Genomic DNA, 23,635 nt, shown 5'->3' on the forward strand with positions numbered 1-23,635 from the left:
TTAAAGGAGGCTTGGAACTGCCAGTTACTGCCAGGTGGCCAGCTGGGAAGGCCCTGTAGGTGAGGCTCGGGGGGTCTATCATGCCCTGCTGGGTACCAAGTGCAGTAGGAGGCCACAGAGAAGCAGGAGTCCTGGTGGCTGATTCAGGGTGCTTACAGTCCATTCTACAACAGGAAGGGTAAGTAGAGGAGATGCTGTGGGACCACAGTGAAACTAACATTACTTAACATTTCTATAGCACTTCATGTATATTCAGTCATGTGCCAGGCACATATATTCATTCACTAACCCTCACCACAACCCCCGAGGTGGGCACTATTCCCCTGACCTGATGCACAACAGGCAAGGGACCTACCTAAGACCCCACAGTTATTAGAGCTCTGAGAAACAGGACAGGATGATACATCCTGGAGATGCCATGGAGTCAGGGTGGAAGGGGCTGTAGCGAGCAGGGAGGGCCTCGTGATGGAGGAGGCATGTGTACCCGTACTTGAAGGGTCAGAGTAACAACAACAATGACTCTTGTTTATCGAGCACTTGGCATGGCCAGGCTTTGTGTGAAGCATTCTCTTTTACAGCCATCCTCTTGCCGAAACCCCGCAGCCACCTTGAGAGCTGGTACAGACCCATTTTACAGGTGGAGAAATTGAGGGGGCAGAGAGATTAGTCAATTGCCCAAGGTCACAGAACTAGTAAGTGGTGGAGACAGATTCAAAGCCTGTGCTTCTGTGTGCTGCGCTCTATGGCTTAGGTGGAGGGGTGGTGCTCTAGGCAGGCCGGGTGCATAGACAGAGATGCAGAGGAGACGCCAGAGAGGACAGTTTGTGGAGGTTGAGGAGGAAAAACATGGCAGGGCAGGAGAGACCCACTAATTCCAAGACTGATGGTGAAGGGGCCTTGGTGGTTCTGATCTGGGGAAGACAGTGTTTCCAGAAGATTAACCTGGCAGTGGAGTGAGGAGTGAGCTAGCAAGGGAGAAAAGGCGGACACCTCTGTGATGATAGGGGGAGTGAGAGGAAGCACGGGCTACAGGAAGCTGGAGCATGAAGGGCAGGGGGGGTTGGGTGAGAGAGGTCCACAATGTAGGGACAGCTACTGAAACAGGGAGGCTGGGCCAGCTGGGAGTGGCCACTTGCATCTGACAGGGTCCCAAAGTGGAGAGAAGACATGTCCAGGAGGTCACTGGCCACAAAGGATAACAGCTTGCACAGCAGTGAGGTTGGAGCTGGGGCAGAGGAGAAAGAACGTGTCCCAGGAGCAGACTCACTCGGGTGTAGGAGGAAGAAGGGGCAGAGATGGGGGAATCATCAGACAAATAAAAGGGGAAGGTTCTGCATTGAGGGCAGCAGTGTTAAGCAAGTGGCCCCCAAGTCACCATTCTGTCATTCCCTCCACACCAAGCTCTGTCCCCAGAGGATAACTTGGAGCCACTAGGAGGGTGCGTTTGGATCATAAAGGGCTCTTCCTAAGGATCATTGGCCTGAGTGCCTCCTCCCCCATGGGCTGCCCCCACCTCAGGGAGATGACCTGGCTTGTGGTCTGGTATTGGTGGCAAAGAGAAGAGTGAGCTATGTGTGTGGCAGGGAAGAGGGCTCTGCTTCCAACTTCCTTCATAAGGCAAAGAGATTACTGCCAAACAGCGGGGTTAAGGAGGGAGCCAGCAACGTCCGTGGCCTAGGGTGACCTTAGGCAAGTCATCAGCTTGTCTTTTTCTTATTTGTAAAATTGGATAAGGAGAACGGCCACCTATTCATCAGGCTGTTGTGAGAGTTAAATTCTATACTGTATGTGAAGTACTTAGGACAGTATCTGGCACATGATCAATTCCATAAATAATAAAAATAATAGGGGCACCTGGATGGCTCACTTCTTAAGTGTCCTCCTACTCTTGGTTTTGGCTCAGGTCATGATCTCATGGTTTTGTGACTTCGAGCCCCACGTCAGGCTCTGCGCTGACAGCATGGAGACTGCTTGGAATTTTCTCTCTCCCCTTCCCCTCTCTCCCTCCCCCACTTGTTCTATGTCTCTCTCAAAATAAATAAACTTGGAAAAATAAAAAAAATATATCATCATCATCATCACCACCACCCCTGTCACCGTCATCATGCCACTCCTCACCATCCTCCCCATCATGACCATCATTATCATCACCACCCTCATCATCACCACCATGCCACCATCATCATCCAGGGAATTACAGGGCATGACCGCTCCAGGTCCTCAATGAGCCACATCCCAGGAGACAACTGTATAAGCTGATATTAAATATAAAATGCTTTATAAGACTTAGTCAACGGAAAGCCAGCAAAGCTGTGATGGCCTCAGGGGAAGAAAGGACTAGTTTAGGCAAAGGACATTTTAATAAAGAAGGAACCTAGACTTCCCTTGGCCATGATATAATTTCTGACCCCAGTCTTCCTCCTTCCATCCCTGGGTGAAGAGGGAAATCTTGACCAACCCCTGCCAGATGCTTCACTCATATCAGCTCATTTAGCCCTCTCCATGTCGTGTCGGGAAGGTAGGTTCTTCATTTTACAGAGAGAAATTGGGACTCTGAGGGTTAAGTCATTTGCTTAGAGATGCACATCCGGTGTTAAGCGGCAAAGCTGAGCTTCAAACAGTGGCCTGACTTCAAAGTGTCCCCATCCCACCTTGTATTAAAGAGCTGGAGGGGTGCTGGTGGAGGGCACTCCAGTCCCTGACTCCTAAGGAACCTCGTTCTGAGAAAATGGCCTTTGGGGCCCCATACTCTTTTAAAAATTTTTTTTTTCAACATTTTTAATTTATTTTTGGGACAGAGAGAGACAGAGCATGAACGGGGGAGGGGCAGAGAGAGAGGGAGACACAGAATCAGAAACAGGCTCCAGGCTCCGAGCCATCAGCCCAGAGCCTGACGCGGGGCTCGAACTCACGGACCGCGAGATCGTGACCTGGCTGAAGTCGGACGCCTAACCGACTGCGCCACCCAGGCGCCCCGAGGGGCCCCATACTCTTTATGGAACTGCTTTGACAGCCTCATCCATCCTGCCTTCTTATGGGGCCACAAGTAAATGAAGCCCCATAGGGGTAGGGGAGGGAGCCTGAGCACTCATGAGCTTCTTCCCAAAGGGGGCCAGGCTGGGTGAGCTGAAAAGCAGCACTGTGCATCCAAAGGAAACAAGGCTGGGGATGAGGAGACCTTGGGAGCCGACTAGGATAGAAGGTGGAGACTGAGCAGGTACTCAGGCTTTACGAGGCACAGGAAGTCAAGGACATCCTGTTAAAATGCAGATTCTGGTCTGGCAGGTCTGGAATAGGGCCTGAGCGTCTGGCTGTTGCCGGTGCTGCCGGGCCACAGAACACACTCTGAGTTGCAAGAGACAGCGTATCTGGGTGTAGCTGCAAGTGGCCTGGCTGAGGGAGCTGCCGGACCAGGGGTGCTTTCAAGAGCAGGTGGCTCATCTGTGGTGTGGGCAGACGCTGGAAGTGCAACCCGCCTCCCGTCCCCTTTCCTTTCTGGCACAGTGACTGACCCCTTCCCTCTGAGAGGGCACAGAAGCTCCTCCCGGTGGCCTAAGGATGACACAGAGCCCACAAGCCGTCAGAAAAAACCGCGATAAATCCAAGTTCATAAACCTAAAATTGTTCTGCATTGCAAAACCCGCGATGAACAAAGACAAAACAAAAACGACAAACAAGGGGAAACTATTTGCAACATGCATTACAGACAGAGGACTAATTTCCCTAATTTATAAAGAGGTGTTATAAATCAATAAGAAAAAGGCCAATAATCAATAGAAAAAATGGGCAAAGACGATGAGCAGAGACTCAAATACATAAAAATATGCTCAGCCTCACTCGTTTAGAGAAAAATGAAAATTAAGACTACATTTAGGTACCAATTTTTTCCTATAATATTGGCAAATATTAAAAATGATGACACATTGTGTCGATGAGAATGTTGGGAAATGCTCACTCGCGTCAGGGCCAAATGGAATGTCATTAGACTGCCCATTTGAGGGGTGGTTTGGCAATGCCTATCAAATCCACACACACGTATGCTCCTCTGATGCAGTGATTCCCTTGTAGGAACTCACCTTACAGGCGCACCTGCCATTGTGGACAATGGTATGTTGCATAAACTTATTCATTTGGTGGCACGGCTTGTTGGAGCAGGAGATTGAAAGCAACCTAAATGTTCATCAACAGAGGACCGATTTGGTGAATGGCAAATCAACACAGTAGAGTACTACACAGCCATCAAAAGAATGAGCAAGCTATCTGTGTGCTGCTGTGAAATAATACCCCAAATTGATTGCTAAATGAAACAAACCAAGAGCAGCCATGTGAGTAGAGTACACACTACTGTTTTGGTAGAAGAGGAGGGAGGTATATGCAGATTGAAGGCAGCAGATTATTAGTGACTATTCTGTTGAACTCAGCGAGTAAAAATAACATAAGTGGTGGGGCTCACAGTTGCCGCTGGCCCATCCCCTACCCACACCACCGTTACTCAAGGTTACATGGGCAGGAGAACTGGGGGCCACACAGGACAGCAGCTAGGCTGGCCAGCGCCAGATCCCTAGGGCGATGGGCTCTGACCGGGAGCTGTAGGAGGTCCTGGGTTCTTGGATGGCGAGGGAGGTGATGGCACCAGCCTCTGGTCCCCCTTTGTCCTACATCCCCTCCTACCTGGTTTTCACCAAGTAATGTATTACCTGAACCACACTGGCTTGTATTTTTCCAGTTAAGTTAAGCCATAAGCTGGTTTTGTGGCCCAGGCCTTCCTGGGATTGTGGTCAGTCTTTCTGTTCCCTCCCTCCTACCTATCTTCCAATTCTTAACCCTTAACCCATGCCCCCCTGGTACCCTTATCTGGGTGGTACTTGTTTACATGATAGTCCTTTTCTGTTTCTGCTCCTAGAGTCTCTCTCTCCCATGGGCCAGGAGGGAGGCCTGACCCCTCTGCCCAGGAAACTTCTAAAGCCTCTGACTTGCTTCACGCTGCAGGATTATAATGGCTATTGCTTGGAGAGCACTTATTAAGTCCTAGACACCATTATAAGTGCTTTTCATTGAGTATCTCAGTTACTCATTCAAATGTATGTATTGAATGTTTATTAAGTGACATCAGCACTTCTTTGGGCCTGGACACACAGCAGCAAGCAAGACAAAGTTTTTATACCTGTGGAGCTGAGTAGGAGAGATGAACAACAAGTGTATAACATACTTTCAGTAGTGCTAAGTGCTAGGAAGAGAAATAAAATGAATTAAGGTAGCAGAGACAGATAGGGATTTAAGGTGTAGGGCATCTGGGGATGGTAGGTAGGACATCTGGGGATGAGCCTGAATGAAGGGAAGGGGTGATTTCTGACAATAGTGGTGGGAAAAGCATTTCAGGCAGAGGGAACAGCAAGTATGAAGGCCTCAGGTGGGAACATGGTGAGCAAGAGGAAGTGAGTGAGTGGAGGCAACGAGGTCAGAAGGGCAATCTGGCTCACACCAAGGAGGGGTGTTGCAGGCCACGACAGAGACTCTGGATATAGTCTACGGAGCTCATGGAGGGAGCTGAGCTTATGAAGTTGATAGAATTTTTCGTGTTCTACAGATGAAGGGGTTGAGGCTGAAAGAAGTCACCCAGTGAGTAAGGTGCAGACCCCAGTGTTGTACAGACTGACCCCCACTGCCAGGATGCAGGGTCTCAACCCTTCTCCAGGACACCAGTGCTGACATCCCAAAGACTGGCTAAGGGAGGGGACAGGGCTGTCCTTCCACAGGTCCCTCCCAGGCACATGCCAGGGCAGGCGTGGGCTGGCAGGGCTCCTAGAGGGGATCTCAGGTTCCCCACAGTGGGCAGGGTGGCAGTGGCTGAGTATCGTGCCAGCTGGACCCAAGGAGGCGCTGACGTGGCACAAATATCCCAGCTCCACACCTGCCCACTGTCGATGAATCGACTGAATCACCCAACTGAAAAATGAACTCGAACCCACAGAAGGTCACCGGGAGCTGCACGTCTGGAGCTGAGGCTGCTGGGCACTGTCGCCCTTACCCCAGCGCTGGGGGCCCAGCTCCAGCCTCTCCCAGATGAACACTTGTGCCCTCCAACCCAGGAAGCCCAGGACCTCCTGGGGGTCTTCCATGCTGCTGCCTCCCCTTGCCTTACCTTGGTTGGCACACCTTCTCTCAAGCCCAATGACTCATGCCTTGTCTGTTCTTTCGGGATTTATTCATCAGGTTTTGACTGTGCTCTTAGAACGTTCAAAATCTAGCTGGGCTGGGGGTGCTGGTATGAGGACTTTAGAGTCCATGAGAGTCAGGTACCTAGAGAAATATATAGCTGTACTGGGCATACAGTGTAAACTTCAGGAGGGTAGGATTTTTGTTTCATTCATAGGGCATCCTCAATGCCTAGAATAGAGCCTGGCACACTGTAGGTGCTCATTAAATAGTTGTCCGATGAATGAATACATTCATGAATGAATGGGGCCATGGTTAGGCTAGGCTGGGCACGGAACTAACATGACTGGTGCGGGGGTGGGGGGTTGGTTAGTCTTCAACTTTGACTGCACATGGGAATCACCTGGAAAGCTTTACAGTCTGCTAACTGGGTCCCACCCCCAGAGATTCAGATTGGACTGCACTGGGGTGCACTGTGGGAACTGGGAGTGATAAAAGCTCCCCAGGAGATTTTAATGTACAGCTGGGGCTGAGCACCTCTGTCCTAGGATTCACAATGGAACACTCCAAGAGCATGGGAGGGGCTACTGCTTCAGAGCCACCTGAAGTCTCCCAGGTGCTCTTTGTTCAGTGAGTAGGGAGGAGAGTCTGTCCCCTTCCTCTGGCATCCTGCCTGCCAAGCCTATGTTGAACACCGCCCCCCCCCCCCTCCGCCTTCCATAGTTCTCCCTATTTCTGCTTCCCTGCCCTCCCACATCTTCCTGGGGACTCACCCCTTTCACCGCTGTCCCTTGCTGCTGCTCCCCTCCTGACCTTGATCAACTTAAAGGGTTGATCAGCCCATCAATTAATTGTGTCCTAATCCAATCTTGGCTTGGTTGGAGAGAGGGCAGTAAATCCAGCTGGGTAATCATGCCCTGATATTTGTGTAGGGATAATTACTATCTCTCAGGCCTCACTTGGTGGCAAGATGAGATGAAAACCCATAAAACACCACTCGGGGCTGTGGCTCATTGTTTCTTGGCTGCACAAGGCTGGCCGCCAGCCAGTCAGCCCCGCCTGTGTCGGCCCCTGCCCCTGGCACGGGCCCCAACCTCTTCCTCTCCCATTCATGCCACTGGCAGGGCTCAACATCAGGGCAGTCTAGGGGCTGGATTCTGGCCTGGCCTCAAAAACCAGTGGGGGCAACATTATGGCCCCAAGGAAAGCTAATGTGTGTTCTCGGGCTGGGGAAGAGGTGGGGAAGGTGAACCCCAGAGCCAGGCAATCACCTGCCTCTAGGAGATTGGGAGGGCCCAGGATGGTGAATACATAAAGTCTGAACTATAGGGTGTTGTCTAGACCAACTGAAGAGGCTGCTGCCATCTGGAAGAGTCCAACGCATGTCCCACCTGGCCCCTTAGGGACATGAGGCTCTGAGTGCCCCAGGAGGACATTATGGCCTGGGACTTCCCAGCAGATGTGGCCCCATGGGAATGGACTTCATTCTAGTGGGCTGAACTCAGGCTTGAGAGAATGGGAGAGTCAAGGGCTGGGAACCATTTTGATATTTAGCCCCAAGTACATAGCCCCCAACTTGTGCAACACTAGGCACCCACTATGAGTCAGGCTCTCCACTGGGTCCTGAGGACATAGGATTGAGCAAGGCCATGGAGTATCTTTTTTTTCTTTTCTTTTCTTTCTTTCTTTCTTTCCTTTTTTTTTTTTTTTTTTTTTTACTTATTTAGAGAGAGAGAGAAAGCGAGCATGAGTGGGGGAGGGGCAGAGAGAGAGAGGAGACAGAGAATCCCAAGCAGGCTCTGCACTGTCAGCACAGAGCCCGATGCAGGGCTCAAACCCATGAACCATGAGATCATGACCTGAGCCGAAATGAAGAGTTGGACACTTAACCAACCGAGCCACCCAGGTACCCCAGGGCTTGGGTGTATCTTAATTAAAGGGCGGATCTGGAGTCAGACCCCAGGGTTTGAATCTTGGGACTTACAAGTTTTGTGGCCTTGTGCCAGTCATGTGACCTCTGTGCCTTGGTCTCCTCAGCTATAAAGTGGGATGCCCAGAACCTACCTAAATGAGTTGTTGCAAGGCTTAGATGAGATGATTAATATAAAGTGCTTGGATCTAGGCCTGGCACACAGTAGGTGCTACTTAAGTATTAGCTGTTACCATTATTGTTACTATTACTTAGCCTTCTGGGCATCAATTTTCCTCAGCCATTCCTTGGTTTGTAGGGCCTTGCTACTCAAAGTGTGGTCCCTGGACCAGCATCATCATCATAGCCTGGGAGTTATGTTAGCAATGCAGGATGTTGGGCCCCATGCAGACTTGCTGAGTCAGAATGTGCATTTATACAAGACCCCCAGGTAAATCAGATGAGACACTTTGGGCTGGGAAAGGCTCCACGAACTCAAGTCCGTCTTCTTCCAAGTTGTATCCCCAGCCTCTAGTACCTCTAGTCTGGAATGGAGTTAGTGCTCAGCAGGAATTTGTGGCATGAATAAATGAGCTCAGCTAAAAGCTGTGGGGGGCCCTTGAAGGATTTCAAAGCATTTTGAAAGGTCCCCTAGAAGCAGCATAGAGGGCGATTCCAGGGGGCCATCTCTCCAGTGAGCAGTGGAGGGAAAGGAGGGGAGGGGTTAGGAGGACTGGGGGGCAAGGAGGACAGAAAGTCTGAGGGAGAGAACGGGTCTCCTCCATTCATGCTCCAAAGTTTCTAGGCCCAGGGCCTGGGAGCTGAGAACAAGCTTCATTTACAAGAGAAGAAGGGGTCCTCCTGGGGGTCTCTGCTGGGACAGAGAGAGGTGCTGGAGGCAGCAGGGGTCTACGCCTGGGGGAGCCCGTGACACTAGCCTGAGGAAGGCCAGGGCCCGGAAGGCCCTACCTCCAGCTGGTGTTGGGAGGAAGAGGGTGGGAAGCAGGAAGAGGCCCAGGGCCCCACACCCTTACCTGAGAAGGCATTATTGGTGTTGAGGAAGTAGATCTCCTCACGGCCATCCCCGTCAATGTCGCAGGCTGTGACCCCGATAGCATTCCCTTGCCGGTCCCGCAGTGCATAGTAAGGGGAGCTGCGCTCATCCACTGCGATGTTCACCAGTCGCTTTTGGGCCCGGTCATACTTCAGAACCAGGTTGGGGCCGTTGTACCTGAAGGAGGTAGGGGGAGGGGGTGTTGAGGAGGAGCAGCTGGGCTCACCTGGGGTCCCTGCACCCCCCCCTCAGCAATGGGGCTTGGAAAATCCTCCCAGACAGGTCAGTGGGGGGGTGGGGGGGGGCGCAATTCAGTCCTGGCTCATTTAGGAGTCCCTGGGTGTTTGGTGAGTGTCCCTGAATCAGATACAGACTCACTTAAAGTAAGAGTCAGCTGGGCCCACATGGGACACAGTATGAGAAGCAGAGTGGCACAGAGGGACGGGCAGCCCGTGACAATCCCCTTACCACGGGCTTCACTGAAGAAAATGACCACCCCCTAGATCTATCTTGCCCATTTCAATGTAAAAGACACTTTCATATTGATGATCTCACTAATTTAAATCTAATACGCAAGTGGGGTGGGCATGGGAGGTTGTATTACTAATGCTTTTCACAGACGAGGCAACCGATGAGCTGCACTGGAGAAAATGAGGGTCAGGGTGCCGTTCCCCAAGGTAATGCAGCTAGTAAGTGTCAGGTGCTAGGTCCTGGACGCAGGCACTTGCTGCACAAACGAGCCCTGGAAGAGCAGAGGCTTTGTTGCTGAGGTTTGGAATGACTCTTTCCTGACAGAGCCCAGGCATTTAAACACAGTAGCATGAAATGGGCACCTCTGAACGGAGATTACAAACACATTGAAAGTCAGTGGGTGGATCCGTTGGATCTCTTTTTCTAAGGGACTCCATATGAAAGATTAAAATGCTCATCTATTGTCATCTCTCCGGTCTCATTCTCCTGCAGCCACTCAGCCTCTTGCTGCACTGAAGCCCCAGGCATGTTCTTGCCTCAGGGACTTTGCACCTGCTGTTCCCTCTGCCCAGGAGCCATTTCCTCCAGATATCCATGCGGCTGTCTCCCTGGCTCTGTTGTTGCTTCTCAGTGAGGCCTTCCTGCCACATTCCTGAAACCTGCAAACGCTCCCCACCCCACTACTCTTATCCCTCATCCCTGCTCTCTTCCCCTGAAGCTTTTACTAGCGGCAGACCGTTCCCTATCTTCTTGTTTATCTCTTCCTTCTCTGTCTGATCCCACTAGAATATCAGCTCCAAGGGCAGAAGTTTTTGTCTGTTTCGTTCGCCAGGGCTTAGAACAGTCCCTGACACACAATAGGTGCTCAATAAATACTTGTTGAATGATTGAATGAATGAAACCTCAGAATCCACGTCTGAGTCATAAGGGTTTAGGTGTCCCACAGTCGATTTCTTCCCATTGCCTTTCCATCTGTGGAAAGCACCATGCCCAAGGTCACCCTCGGGAGGCATAGCCGTGAATGTCTGAAGACCTTCTCCCGCCTCTAGGGAACACCAGCTCACCAGGCTCTCCTAAGGAACCCGGCCAACGTCCATCCATTAGTCCCGGCCTCCTGCTTTTGTTTTAACCTAAGCGTGTACATCCTGAGTGACGTTTAGCTGCAGGCCTCCGGCTGTCCTGGCCCAGAACACTCAGGGGGTGGGGATGGGGTGAGCGGAAAGACCTCGCCAAGGTCTTTGAGAGAAATCACTTCTTGTTTTCCTGAAACTGATCCAATTTGGGCCTCTCCTCCGTCACTGAGATGCAGAGCTTGTGAAGTTTGGGGAATGCTGAGCAACTGGCCGGGCGCATTTTGGCACCCACAGTGTGTTCAGGTGGGGCGGGGGTGCAGAGCTCACTGGGAGCTGTGTCAGCACCCAGTGATGGAAGGTCGTGCCTTGCACGCCTTGATGAACAGTGTCTGAGGTCTGCAAGTCGAGGGCACGGCATGACCCATGGGGCGCGTCTGGGCAGGAGAGACAGAACGCTTGGGTTCCAGCACCGGCAGCAGCTGGCTCCCGCCCCCAGGGACAGGAAGTGCCAGGATGCTGCACACTAGTCCTCCAAGCCCCCAGGTCTGCTGGTTGCTACCATCTTACTGCTCCTCACAAGACACCACAGTCCTAGAGCCCAGGGCTCATTAAAAGCACTATCAGATGCATTGTTTCACCTCAGCCCCAAAGAACGAGGGTTGATAAGGCATTTTCCTAGAAAAGGAAACTGAGGGTCAGGGAGGCAGTGAGCTGTCCAAGGTTACACAGCTGGTACGTGGTCGTGCCAGGCCTCTAACTGTCTCCAGGGTCTAAATCCCGTGTTCTTTCCACACTGCCCATGCGCCCCCGGTTCTCTGATTTATCTTTCTGGTGACTTCCCCCAAAGTAGCGACCATGAGAAATGCCCATGAAGGAGGAGATAGTAGCCTGCCATTCCCACGGCACTTGCACGTTCTCATCCTCGATCTCATTTACTTTTCCCAGGTCCTGACTTTCCCCCAGATTGGTTTTGTAACCTCGGGCTGGTCAGTTTCCCTTGCTAGGTTCTGGGTTTCTGTTCTGCAAACTGGACTAACTCGGGGGTCACAACACATGTCGACAAATGTGGCCACAGGAAGGTAGGGGCCTGGCTCTGTGCAAATTGGAGGCCAGTCCTTTGGCCCTGAAGCCTCGGTGGCAGGTGTGCCCACAAGGTCCCTGCTCCCCCATGGTGGTGGCCCTGGGGGAGCAGATGGCCCTGAATCATCTCTTCTTTGGAACTAGCTTGGGGGTGCTAGTTCCAGGGCATTCCCTAGGGGTTAGCGGGGTGGGGTTACCAGGCCGGTTCAAGTTCCTCCATCTGTTACGGAAGGGGTAGGTGCCGTGGAGTCCTGCCTAAACCTAACTGGCGGCCTGGGGCGAATCTTGACACTGTGGCCCCTTCCCTCCCACCACCCCCCCTAAGGACGACAGACACGAAGCCAAACCAACAGATCCTACTAGGCTTCCCAAAAAGCCCTGATGCGAAGCCAGAAGTAAATGCAGAGTTGACCGTCCTGCCTCCACCCAGGCTGCCCCTTGCTGGGTCTGCCAGACTGACATCTGGGCCTCCCACAATCCTCCCCCAGGATAACCAGTCTCATCCCCTCTCCTCTTCTCCCCGGAGCAGATGCTCCTGTCGGGTTCCTCACCACCCGCCCCCCACCCCCAAACAGTCTCTGCCTTCTCCAGCTCCTGTGACTTTGCTCAGCTGCAGCTGCCCCCTTCCGTGGGGAATGGTCTCCCCCTCCCGCCCTCCCCCGCAGCCTGCCCCTACCGACTGCCTCTCGCCTGGATGCGCTCTCTTCTCCGGGTACCCGGTGTTTTGCACCTCGCTTATTCCTGCGAGGGCAGAGCTGTTTGTGTTCCAACATCCCTTCCCTTCGTTACAACATATGCTTCTCGAGCCCAGGAAGCATGTGGCTACATCTCTGCATTTGCTGTGCCTACAGCGATCCTTGGCATTGAGAAGGTGCTCCACAAATGTCTGTCCAACGTATAAGTGAGTGAGAGGATGAAAATAATCACGAGCAGCATCAATAGAGCAGTCATCACGTGCCAAGCACCCTTCTGAGCGCCGTATACCCACCATCGCACTTCACCCTCATGGATTTTACAGGATTTTACAGATGTGGACACCGAGGCACCGAGGTTGGCCACAGTCACTAACCCACCCACGGTCTCTCTGGGTGGCGGTCCCCATGTTGACAAGCCTCAGGGGCTGGAGGTGAGGGATGTGAAATGTCACATATCCTCTCTCTGACACCTGCCAGAAATCGTTGGTTTCTTCCAGAAATTCAGGAAGAGCCGAGGCTCAGTTAAAGGGGCTTGGGAAGTGGGACAGGGTCTTGTGTTCTTGAAAAGCAGCCGTGACTTCATAACATCAAAGCTGGGCCAGCAGGCAGAAGTGACTGGCTTGGTGGCAACTGGAAAACCTGCCTGAGAGACACTGGTAGGGCACAACCCATACCGTGTGAGTGCCAACTAATTCTGGTGCCCGTCCTCTGGGACAGGACTGCTGTGGACAGGGAGGGCCTTTGGGTTAGGGGAGGAGAGCAGTGTGGGCATGGGGGCCTGGCCCTGCCCCTTCCTGGCTGTGACCTTGAACATGTCCCCTACTGCCTCATCCCTAACTCAGGGCTGCTACGTACCTCATGGCATGGCTGTAAGGCTGAGACAGTGTGTGTGATAACACTCGGTAAGCTGTGAAGAGTTACACAATTCTAAGTTCTCATCGTTATGAAAAGTAACACAAAAGCTGAGGCACAATCTCGCTCTTCACTGATCATTTTGAGTTTCCAAACACACCCTAGTGTTTCTTTTTTTTTTTTTTTTAAGTTTATTTATTTTGACCGAGAAAGAGAGAGACAGAGACAGTATGAGAGGGGGAGGGGCAGAGAGAGAGGGGGAGAGAGAATCCCAAGCAGGCTCTGCACCCACGAACCATGAGATCATGCCCTGGGCCAAGATCAATAATCAGATGCTTAGCGGGCTGAGCCCTGGCCCCCGTCCGCTCCTTGTATCTCTTATCCCAAACACCTCACCCTTGATCTCTCATCCTCTGCAGCGTGTTTCTTTCTTCCCCTTCACGACCAAACTTCTTGGATACTTGTCTTCATAGGTGGTCCTCGTTCTCTCATCACCCATTCACCCCACCCCCACCCCCATTCCCCCCAACTCCAGCAAAGCCACTCTTATTACTGTCACAGGTGGCTTTCATGGGGCCACATCTGGGGACAGGCTTTCGGTCCTCATCTCCCTCGGCCTCCCAGCTGCACCCGGTGTGCGGGCCTGCTCTCTCTCCACTCCCTCTTGAAACACCCTGCACTCTTGGCTTCGAGGACGCATGCTGTCCTGGCTCCTTTCCCTCTCTGGTTCCCCTTCCTTTTCCTCTTTACAGGTTCTTCCTTCTCTCCCTGCTCCTGGGCCCCTTTCTCCTCTCTCTGTCCCCTTCCACTGGTGGATGACATCCATTCCCACGACCGACAACCCCCACATTTCCATCCCCGACCCGAATCCCTAGTCCGAGCACAGACTCCTACATCCGACGGCCTGCCTGACATTTCCCCTTGCATGCTCCGCACTAGCCTCCGATGGAACGTGCCCAAAATGGAAGCATGATTGCTCGGCACCCCCCTTCCCTGCAACGGGCACCCTGGTGTCAGCCTTGCTCTTCCGCCCCCTTGTCTTCACATCTAATTCATCGGCCAATCTTGTCATTTCTACCTCCTAAAATATTTCTAATGCTTTCTCTTCTTTCCTCACTCACTGTCACCATCTCTGGAGAGTCTCCTTCCACTGCTTCCCCTCCGGCCCCTAAAATCTAACCATTCCCCCCCACTGTAGCCAGAAACATTTTTGAAACACGTAAACCAGATCAGCCACTCTCCTGCTTAAAACCCTTTGGTGGCCCCCTTTAATGTTGGAATGACCCCTCACTATGCCTGGCCTGGGAGCCTGGCTCGGTCTGTTGCCGCCTTGCTGACCTCCTCCAACCATGCTGGTCTCCTTTCAGTTCCTGGTGCCACCTCAGCCCCATGACCTCTTGCTTTGTCCTAGGAAGTGTCCTCCATTTCCCTCCTGCTTTGTCCTAGGCTGGCTCCTGCTCACCCTCTGGGTCCCACCTTGAAAGGCAGCTCAGAGAGATCATTCCCTCCCCAGTATTCCAATCCAATCATGCACCCACTGCTCCGCTCTCGTTCAGGTGCATAGTTACTGCCGATTTCTCCCAGTAAACCATAAGCTCTGTGAGGGCAGGGGCGGTGTCTGCTTTGTTCATCCCCATCACTGAGTACATAGTGAACGTTCAATAAATACTTGCCGAGTGAACAAAAGAGAAGAAGCTGTGGAAGGTATGGGATCATCACTGGGTGGGTGAGCAAAAATCAACTTTGATTTCCTATTTTTACTAGTTCCCACAAGATGTGTACAGACATAGTAATGACAATGAGGAGGCTGGGGGCTGGTGCCCTGGGTAAGGATGGGACAGAACAACAAAGTGTTCTAGAAAGATACAGAGGATCTACCTTCTTTTCTGTTGAGAATCATTGACCCATGTGAAAAAAAAAAGTCACTTAGGCAGTTACATAAAGGGAAGCCAGATAAAAGGACATAATAATTACTGGGTACCTACTGAATATTAGATATTGTGCTAAGGAATTTACATGTGATATCTCATTGTACATAAATGGAAATTTAAAAAATATACAGCATATAAAATATGAAAAATATATAAAATATGCTATATCTATTTTGAAAATTAAGAACAGGAAAATTTTTTCATTCTAAAAGGAAATAATGAAAAATATGCAGCTATTCAACATTATAGTCAGGGGAGAGAGGCAGGGCAGAAAGAAGAGAAAGATGTTATGTATACACAAAGAAACAAGATAGAGACACACAAGAATGCACACAGATGAAAACTGAGGGTCAGTGAAACCCTGAGCACAGACAGAAAATCACATACATAAACACAGATAAAGAGAATGGCCCATATAGAAACAGAGACACATGGATAAGGGGATATGAAGACCTACAGAAACAAATAGAGAGACTCTTGGAAGGACATAAAGTCATGGAAATACCAACAGGACTCTGAGACATTATCACGGAGAGACAACCCATCTTGTGGCCATCTTGGGCATGTCCTCTACAGAGTTTTAAAGGTGTGTGGCATTTTCACAACTATGGGCATAAGGGGGTATTTTATTTTTGTTCACTTCAATATCCTTATTTATTTATTTTATTTTAAAAGATTTATTTATTTATTTTGAGAGAGAAAGAGAGAGAGAAAGAGAGAGAGAGAGAGAGACAGAGAGAGAGACAGGGAGAGAGACAGGGAGAGAGACAGGGAGAGAGCGAGAGAATCCCAAGCAGGCTTTGCACTGTCAGCACCGAGCCCCACGTGGGGTTTGAACTCATGAACCATGAGATCATGACCTGAGCCGAAATGAAGAGTTGGATGCTTAACCGACTGGGCCACCCAGGTGACCCTCAATATTCTCATTTATAGATGAAAAAAATGATTTTCAGAGAAGAGTGACTTTCTGAAAGTCAAAAGCTAATTATTAGACAAAATAAAGTGAAAGACATACTCATTCCTTAGTCTAAAGCAGGGAACAGCAAAACTATGGCCTTTGGGCCACATATGGCCTGCTACCTATTTTTGTAAAAAAAGTTTTATTGCGGGGTGCCTGGGTGGCTCAGTCGGTTAAGCAACCGACTTTGGCTCACGTCATGATCTCGCGGTCCGTGAGTTCAAGCCCCGCCTCAGGTTCTGTGCTGACAGCTCAGAGCCTGGAGCCTATTTCAGATTCTGTGTCTCCCTCTCTCTGACCCTCCCCCATGCATGCTCTGTTTCTCTCTGTCTCAAAAATAAATAAACATTAAAAAAAAATTTAAAAAAAAGTTTTATTGAGACACAGACATGTTCACTCATTGATGTATTTTCTATGGCTGTTTTTCACTTTTCCTATACAACAGAGTTGAGGAGTTGAGGAGTTGCGACAGACTGTAAACCTCCGAAGTTGACAATATTTACCATTTGGCTCTTTGCAGAAAAAGATTTCCAACCCCTGGCTTAAAGGACTGTCAGCCTTATTTTATAGTTATATTACAAGTTCTAAGTGATCATTATCATAACAGAATGCAAAATTAGAATAAGCTCTAGTAAAAATTAATTTGGAGTCAGCACTTGGGAATACAGTTTTCTGACACAAGTATTTCAGGGTGAGTATAGGTGAAATGTAAGGAACATTTTAGGTTTGAGGATGGAGATTGTGAGGTGAAATAATGTGTGGGGATAAAAGGGGTTGACAAGAGTTGCCTAAGGTGAACAGGGTCCCCTATATGGTGGTTTATTTAAGGATAAGAAATGAACAAAAGCATGTTCCCTTTAAGTGAGTGAAGGAGTTAAACGTGGTGTGATAGATGACCTCCAAAGATGGTTGCCATCATTTTCTTTCTTCTCTGTATTCACACGTTACTCCACTCATCAAGAAGTAGAATCTGTTTTGCCTCCCCTTGAATCTGGGCAGGCTCTGTGACTTGCCTCAATTGCAGAATATGGTGGAATGGAAGTGATGTTGAGCCAGTTCAGGGCCTAGCCTGTAGGAGACCTACCAGCTTCCCCTTGGTCTCTGGGGGAAGCCAGTCACCATGTAAGAAATTTAACTACCTTGAGACAACCATGCTCTGAGAAAGCCCAGTCTAGCCCGCTGGAGAGACCATCTGGAAGATCACCTACACACTAGATACCTGAGTGAGGACCTCACGGGCTGTCCAGTCCAGCCAAGCCTACACTTGAAAACAGCCTAGTCAGTGACACCAACTAATGGCCTGTGGAGCAGAAGAATGACCCAGCTGAGCCCTACCCAAATTTCTGACCCCACAGAATTGTGAGAAATCAGAAATTATTTTTAAGCTACTAAATTTTTGGAATAAGATTCAGATAATGACCTATCATTTCAGATCTAAGGGGAAGAGGAGCTTTCTCTCCTGGAAAGTAGGAAAGAGTATTTGTAAATCAGTGGAATTCTCTAGGACAGCCATTTCAGTTCACAGTAGGCATGTCTCCCCAAGGAAGGCCTGGATGCATTGGGGTGATACTTGGATCTCAGAATTTCTAATGGTCTGTGCAGAGGCTGAGAGTGGAAGGGTAATGAGAAATACAGGGATTTGAGGTACCTGGGTGGCTCAGTTGGTTAAGTGCCCAACTCTTGGTTTTGGCTCAGGTCATGATCTCATGGTTTGTGAGTTCGAGCCCTGCATCGGGCTCTATGCTGACAGCGTGGAGCCTGCTTGAGATCCTCTCTCTCTCTCTCTCTCTCTCTCTCTCTCTCTCTCTCTCTCTTTCTGCCCCTCCCCCACTTGTACATTCTCTCTCTCTCTCTCTCTCTCTCTCTCTCTCTCAAAATAAATAAGTAAACTTAAAAAAAAAGAAATACAGGGATTCCAGACAACCCTGTTTTTTCTATTCCTCTTTCTCATTCTTTATAAATTGCATGTTTATCTTGTTCTTTCCTTTCTAGACAAATCTGTTGAATGTACAATGTTGAACATAGATAATTTGTTTGGAAATATGTGTAACGCTCTTTTTTTTTCCTTCTTTACATATTTAATTGTTTGAAAGTTGTTGAGGTTAAATAGGACCAGAAAACATATGGGAAGACATTTAAACAGGAGATTTACAGATTGTATTCTGTACGGGGATATATCCAGAGGCCAGATATTAGCTTAAAGGAATGGAGACTTTGGCAGTGGGAGGGTTCTAGGCATCATGAGAAATCTGGGGCTGGGGACTTTATAGTGGAGTAAATTGGATAGGTCTAGAAAGGGCATCCCAGAAAACAAACAAACAAATAAACAAATTTGATCCTGAATGAGGAGCTAACCTGGTTGGAGAAGACCCCACAAAAAAGTACAAAGAAGAAGGTAACTCTAAGATGGAGGTAAAAACCTTTTATTCTAGGGGGTGGATGGCTTTTCAAGAAAGGGATGTTTAGCACCAAAAGGTCAGAAAATAATCTGTAGTGATGAGTATCTATGTTCTTTAAAAACTCCATGCAGACTGATTGATTTATGTCTTGTTCTAAAGAAGATCTGTGCTCAGCATGTATTTTATGCCCTTGGAATTTCTTGTATTTTGATGAGCATGGAAGCACCCAGAAGGGAGAGACTACCATTTGCAGCTCTTTCCCCCACTATACTTAGGACAATGCCAGGAACAGACAGCGCTTGGTCATTTTTGTTGATGTTGATGATGATGATGAGGTTGATGATGATGCCGATAGTGAAGACCAGGACTCTAGTCCTCACTGCATATTTATCTCAAGAAAAGGCGAAGAGAGGAGGCAGGCCTCCCTTAAACTATTAAAGGAGGGATTCAGGTGACAGATGGAGGCTGTGTTAATCAGGATTCTTTGGCTGCAAGTGGCGAACACTCCACCTAAACTAATGGAGGAATTTATTGGCTCAGATGCCAGAATAGAAAGGGTACACCCAGGCCTCGGGGTGACTGGAACCAGGGTTCTGACCAGAAGCTTATCAAGACTTCATTTCTCCATTCCTCTTCCTTTTCCCTCTGTCTGTCGGCCTCCTTCTCTCACATCATCTTCCTTCACAAGGCTTGGCCTGTGGCAACACTCTCAGCCTTGCCTCTCAGCTTCAGCACAGATGGCGGATGCTTTCCTTCCTCAGTTCCAGTGTGAGAGGCCTCGGGGAAGGGCTCTGATTAGCCCAGGTGGAGTCACATGCTCACATCAGAAGCAGGGAGCCTGTGGTGGACAGCCTTCAACCAGTACCAAAGCTAGTGAGAGCTGCATCACAGGAGCTACATATTTTCAGGAAGAGAAGTGCCAGGAAGGATGAAGGATGTGTCTCTAGATAGTCACTCATCTGGGTCTGTACATTCCGGAGACAGACTTGCCAGGGCCCACTGATGGAAGGCAATGATTCCCTGGCAACACCGAGTCCCTGTGTCCTCTAGATACATCTCAAGGTCTCCCCACTCCCCTCCAGAAGCTCCAGAAAGAGGTAAACACAGAAAGTGGAGCGACTGTCTGACTCACTATGTTCTGGAAATGGGTCTGGCTCTTGGCTTCCTGCCTGCCCCTCCATTGCTGGCTGCAGGGGGCAAGAGGGCACAGAGAGCTGGCAGTAACGAGCCCGGTGTGGGGTGTGGGAGGACACGTGGTGAGCCCTGGCCCAACTCTGTGATCAGCCTTCCGTGGGTTCAGGCAAATCACTTAACTGCTCCATCACAAAATACTTCAAATGTCTAGTCAAACTTTCTTCTCTCATGCCGTAAGTACCTGGAAGCTTTTAGATAAAAAGATACCAGTCTTTGTCTCTGTTTCTCTTCTGGTTAAGGAGGTGGGTCAATTTAGAGGCAGAACAGTGAGGCAAGAAGCCTATGGATGCCTCCCTCTTCTTTAAGAGTAAAAAAGAGAAGCCAGTTTTTCTCCAATGACTTCATTCCACCCTTCTGGGATCCTGTTTCCAGGTTGGGCACACTGCATGACACATGATGTAATTCTCTGCTCAGAGAGCCTCCAGCCTAATATGGCAAATAAGGAGGGGCCCCAATCCCACGCTTTCAGAGGAGTGAGAGGTCACTTCTGCTGGGGCAAAGCCTTTATAAAGAAGATACATTTGATCTAGAACGTGAAGGAAGTAGAAGATTTTCATAGAAGATATGAGTTAGGCATTTATAAAAGAAATGGTGTGAGCTATGAAGCAGAAAAATCTGCTTAGGGAATAGAGGGTACAGTAACTAGATGACACAGAGATGTGTGTTGGACAGTCGTGGAAAAGAGAGGAAGGCAAACTGGAAAGTACATGGCAGCTAGGACTTTGGATGTTGTGGCATATAAGACTTCAGATTTCATCTGGTGGGAAATGGGGAGCTGCTGGAGGATTCTGGGCAGGATGTACCATTAAAACAGGACTACTTTGAAGAGGACTGTCTGGTGGCTGTGTGCATGAGGGACTGGCCAGGGGACAGAACTGAAATGATAGTGCAGAAGAATGGAAATTCTTCTGAATTATCCCAAAAACTCCCCAAATGCCTTGAGCAGATTTTTGTTCCTTGCGAGCAAATGACTCCTAAGACAAAGCAGAGTCATGAAGACACAGAAATCAAGAAAGCAAGGGTTAAAAAGAGAGGCATGGCCAACAGTGCTAAATGCTTTCAAGAAGTCAAAAAGGCCAAGGATTGAACAAGCAAATGGATCTTGCAACTTGGAAGGCACGGATGACCTTCAAGGAAGCTGTTTCCTTAGAGAAGAGAGAGGAGCTGGGTTGAGGGCAGAGGAGAGTGGACGGGTAGCAGTGTGGCTGACTCACTGAGGACCAGAAGGGCACAGGAAGGCCTTGGATCCTGGCTAGGGGACACAGTTAAGTGACAGTTTTGCCATCATGCACCATGCCTGTGCATATTTGTGGGTAAGAGGAAAAGACCCCAGAAGGCAGTGGATTTAGAGGGACCCAGCAGGACGTGTAGGAGGTGGAGCAGACAGAGTCTAAAGCACCAGCCGTCTAAGCTCCGATCGCCTGGAATTAAGAGAAGAAGAGAGGAAGGCAGGATGGGTAAGAAGTCAGGACGAGGTGGAAGAGAGCAACTGGGAAGTTGGTGCCCAGAGACCTTGGTCTGCTCCTAGGTAAAGAAGAAGTAAGGTTCTGGGGTGCCTGGGTGGCTCAGTCAGTTAAGCGCTGGATTTCAGTTCAGGTCATGATCTCCCTGATCGTGGGTTCAAGCCCCGTGTCGGGCTCTGTGATGACAGCTCAGAGCCTGGAGCCTGCTTCAGATTTTGTGTGTCTCTCTCTTTCTGCCCCTCCCCCACTCACGCCTTGTCTCTCTTTCTCTCAAAAATAAATAAACATTTAAAAAGTTAAAAAAAAAAAAAAAAAGAAGTGAGGTTCTTAGTGTCCACAGAGGACACTGTGGAAGTCACGGCTTAAGGAAGGAGGAAGAAGTCAAAGTAACAACTGAGGAGCTAATGCATGGCAGTTTTCCATGGTAAATGGGGCATGCAGGGTGAGCCACCTCAGAGGGTGAAGTAGGGACAACTTGAGGGGTGGTAAGAGGCAGAAGGCAGGGGCGGGACAGGGTTAGCTGAGGGGGCAGGGAGGACACGCTTTGCACCAGGAGTGAAGCAATTAGAGCAGGGGGGCCAGGACAGGGGCCAGGGGGTCCACCAGAGGCAAGGCACAGGCAGAGGTGGAGTGCAGGCATGGCTGTCTCAGGGAGCCCCACTCAGGATGGGAGCAGGTATTCACGGTCTTAGATCTGGAATGGGGGCTGCCTGCCCTCAGTCCCTGGGAGTGGCTGGGTAAAGGTGGTGGGAACATCCTTTCTAGGGAGCGAGTGGGCTCTGTGGCTGCAACATGGGGGCAGCAGAAAGCGCACCGGACTTGGAGTTCGAACAGAGAGGCTGAGAGGCAGTGTAGCTCTGTGGTGAGGAGCGTGGCCCAGAAGTCAGACCACCCGAGGGCATATCACCCGCTCTGCAACTGTCTACAGTGTGGGTGTCCTCAGGCAAGTCACCCCAGCCTGTCCATGCCTATTTCCTGAAATCAGCCCCCCTGCCCTAGGGTCGTGCTGAGAATGAAGGTAATACATGTAAAGTTGTTAGTACAGTGTTGGGCAAAGAGCAAATGCTCACTAAACACTAATTAGTATGTCTGTCTTCTCCCACATACACTTGGTGCCTCACACGTAATGGGAACTCGATAAATATTTTTGAAAGAATGAATTATTAGGATTATTACCTGGGTAGCCTTGAGCAGAGAAGACTGAGCTCTGCAGAGTTTTGGATTATATTTTATTCTTCTAGCCCCTAACACAGTGTTTGCTAAAGGAACCTGCTTACATTCTCTAGGATTCAGTTTCCTCATCTATAAAGGAGAGCTAATAATATTTGCTCTACCTGAAGGTCAAATGAGTTAACGTCTGTAAACTGTGACACAGCCGTAGGTTTTGCATGTGCACGCACCCACCCGTGCGTGTGCGCGTACGTGCGTGCACGCACACAATATATGGCTGTTGTCTGCAGCACAGGCAGCCGCGTGGGCCCCCGGGGAGCCCTAGCTCTTCTGCCCTACCCGACAGGAGCTGAATGATAGGCCCATCGAGCTGCAGGAAGCCCTGTGAAAGGGCGACGATAGGAATTCGTTGAGGGCCTGGTCAGAAGGTGTCCGTGGTTCTCTCCAGCAGGGACGGAGTCCGGAGCTGGGCACTAGACTGGACATGAGGTATGCAGGAGCTGCTTTAAGTCAGCCTGCCCTGATGTCTGCATTGGACAAGCAAGGAGACACAGGAGACACAGGTGACTAGCCACGGCTCTGGGGAGGGGGAGAGAACAGAACAGCTCTTGGATGGCGAAGGGCAGGGCTTCACGTGAAGACAAGGACCAGGTGGGCTCCTGTCGGTCACAGCTCACGAGGGAACGGAGATGGCCATCTTCAGCTTAGAAAAGCCCCGTCCTTCTAGCCCAGGGGTCTGTCCAACCAGAGTCCTGGCCCAGACTCTAGCTGGGTGGCTAGAGTCTCTTTATGCTGATATGCTTCCCCCATGATGACTGTCTGCTTGGAATTTCTCCTTTTTTTCCTCAAAGTTTATTTATTTTGAGAGAGACAGAAGACAGCACGAGTGGGGGAGGGGCAGAGACAGAGAGAGAGAGAGATGGGGGGTGGAGAGAGAGAGAGAGAGAGAGGGAGAGAGAGAGAATCCCAAGCAGGCTCCACGCTGCTAGCTGCGGAGCCTGACGTGGGGCTCGGACCCACGAACCGTGAGATCATGACCTGAGCCGAAACCAAAAGTCAGACCCTTAACCAACTGAGCCCCCCAGGCGCCCCTTGGAATTTCTAATTTAAGTCACTGTTGGCATCTCCCCACCCCCACCCCTGCCCTGTGCCTATCAGGATACATGGGCCATGCTGTGTTGGCCCCATCCCCCTTCGCCTGCCTGGATCTCCACATGCTCTCTCCAGATC

The 23,635-nt window shown here is 50.1% G+C and overlaps 1 protein-coding gene across 6 annotated transcripts in view; it reads right to left on the bottom strand.

Moving 5' to 3' along the window:
• Positions 1-23,635, bottom strand: part of CRTAC1 (cartilage acidic protein 1) — a 158,920-nt gene that overhangs the window by 64,892 nt on the left and 70,393 nt on the right. For all 6 annotated transcript variants that reach the window (XM_058697356.1, XM_058697351.1, XM_058697352.1 and 3 more), the window contains exon 3: positions 9,100-9,296. In XM_058697356.1, coding sequence (XP_058553339.1) covers positions 9,100-9,296 — 197 coding nt within the window. The remainder of the gene's footprint in view (positions 1-9,099; positions 9,297-23,635) is intronic.

Source organism: Neofelis nebulosa, chromosome 13, assembly GCF_028018385.1.
Source record: "Neofelis nebulosa isolate mNeoNeb1 chromosome 13, mNeoNeb1.pri, whole genome shotgun sequence".
In the NCBI taxonomy this organism is placed as follows: Eukaryota; Metazoa; Chordata; class Mammalia; order Carnivora; family Felidae; genus Neofelis; species Neofelis nebulosa.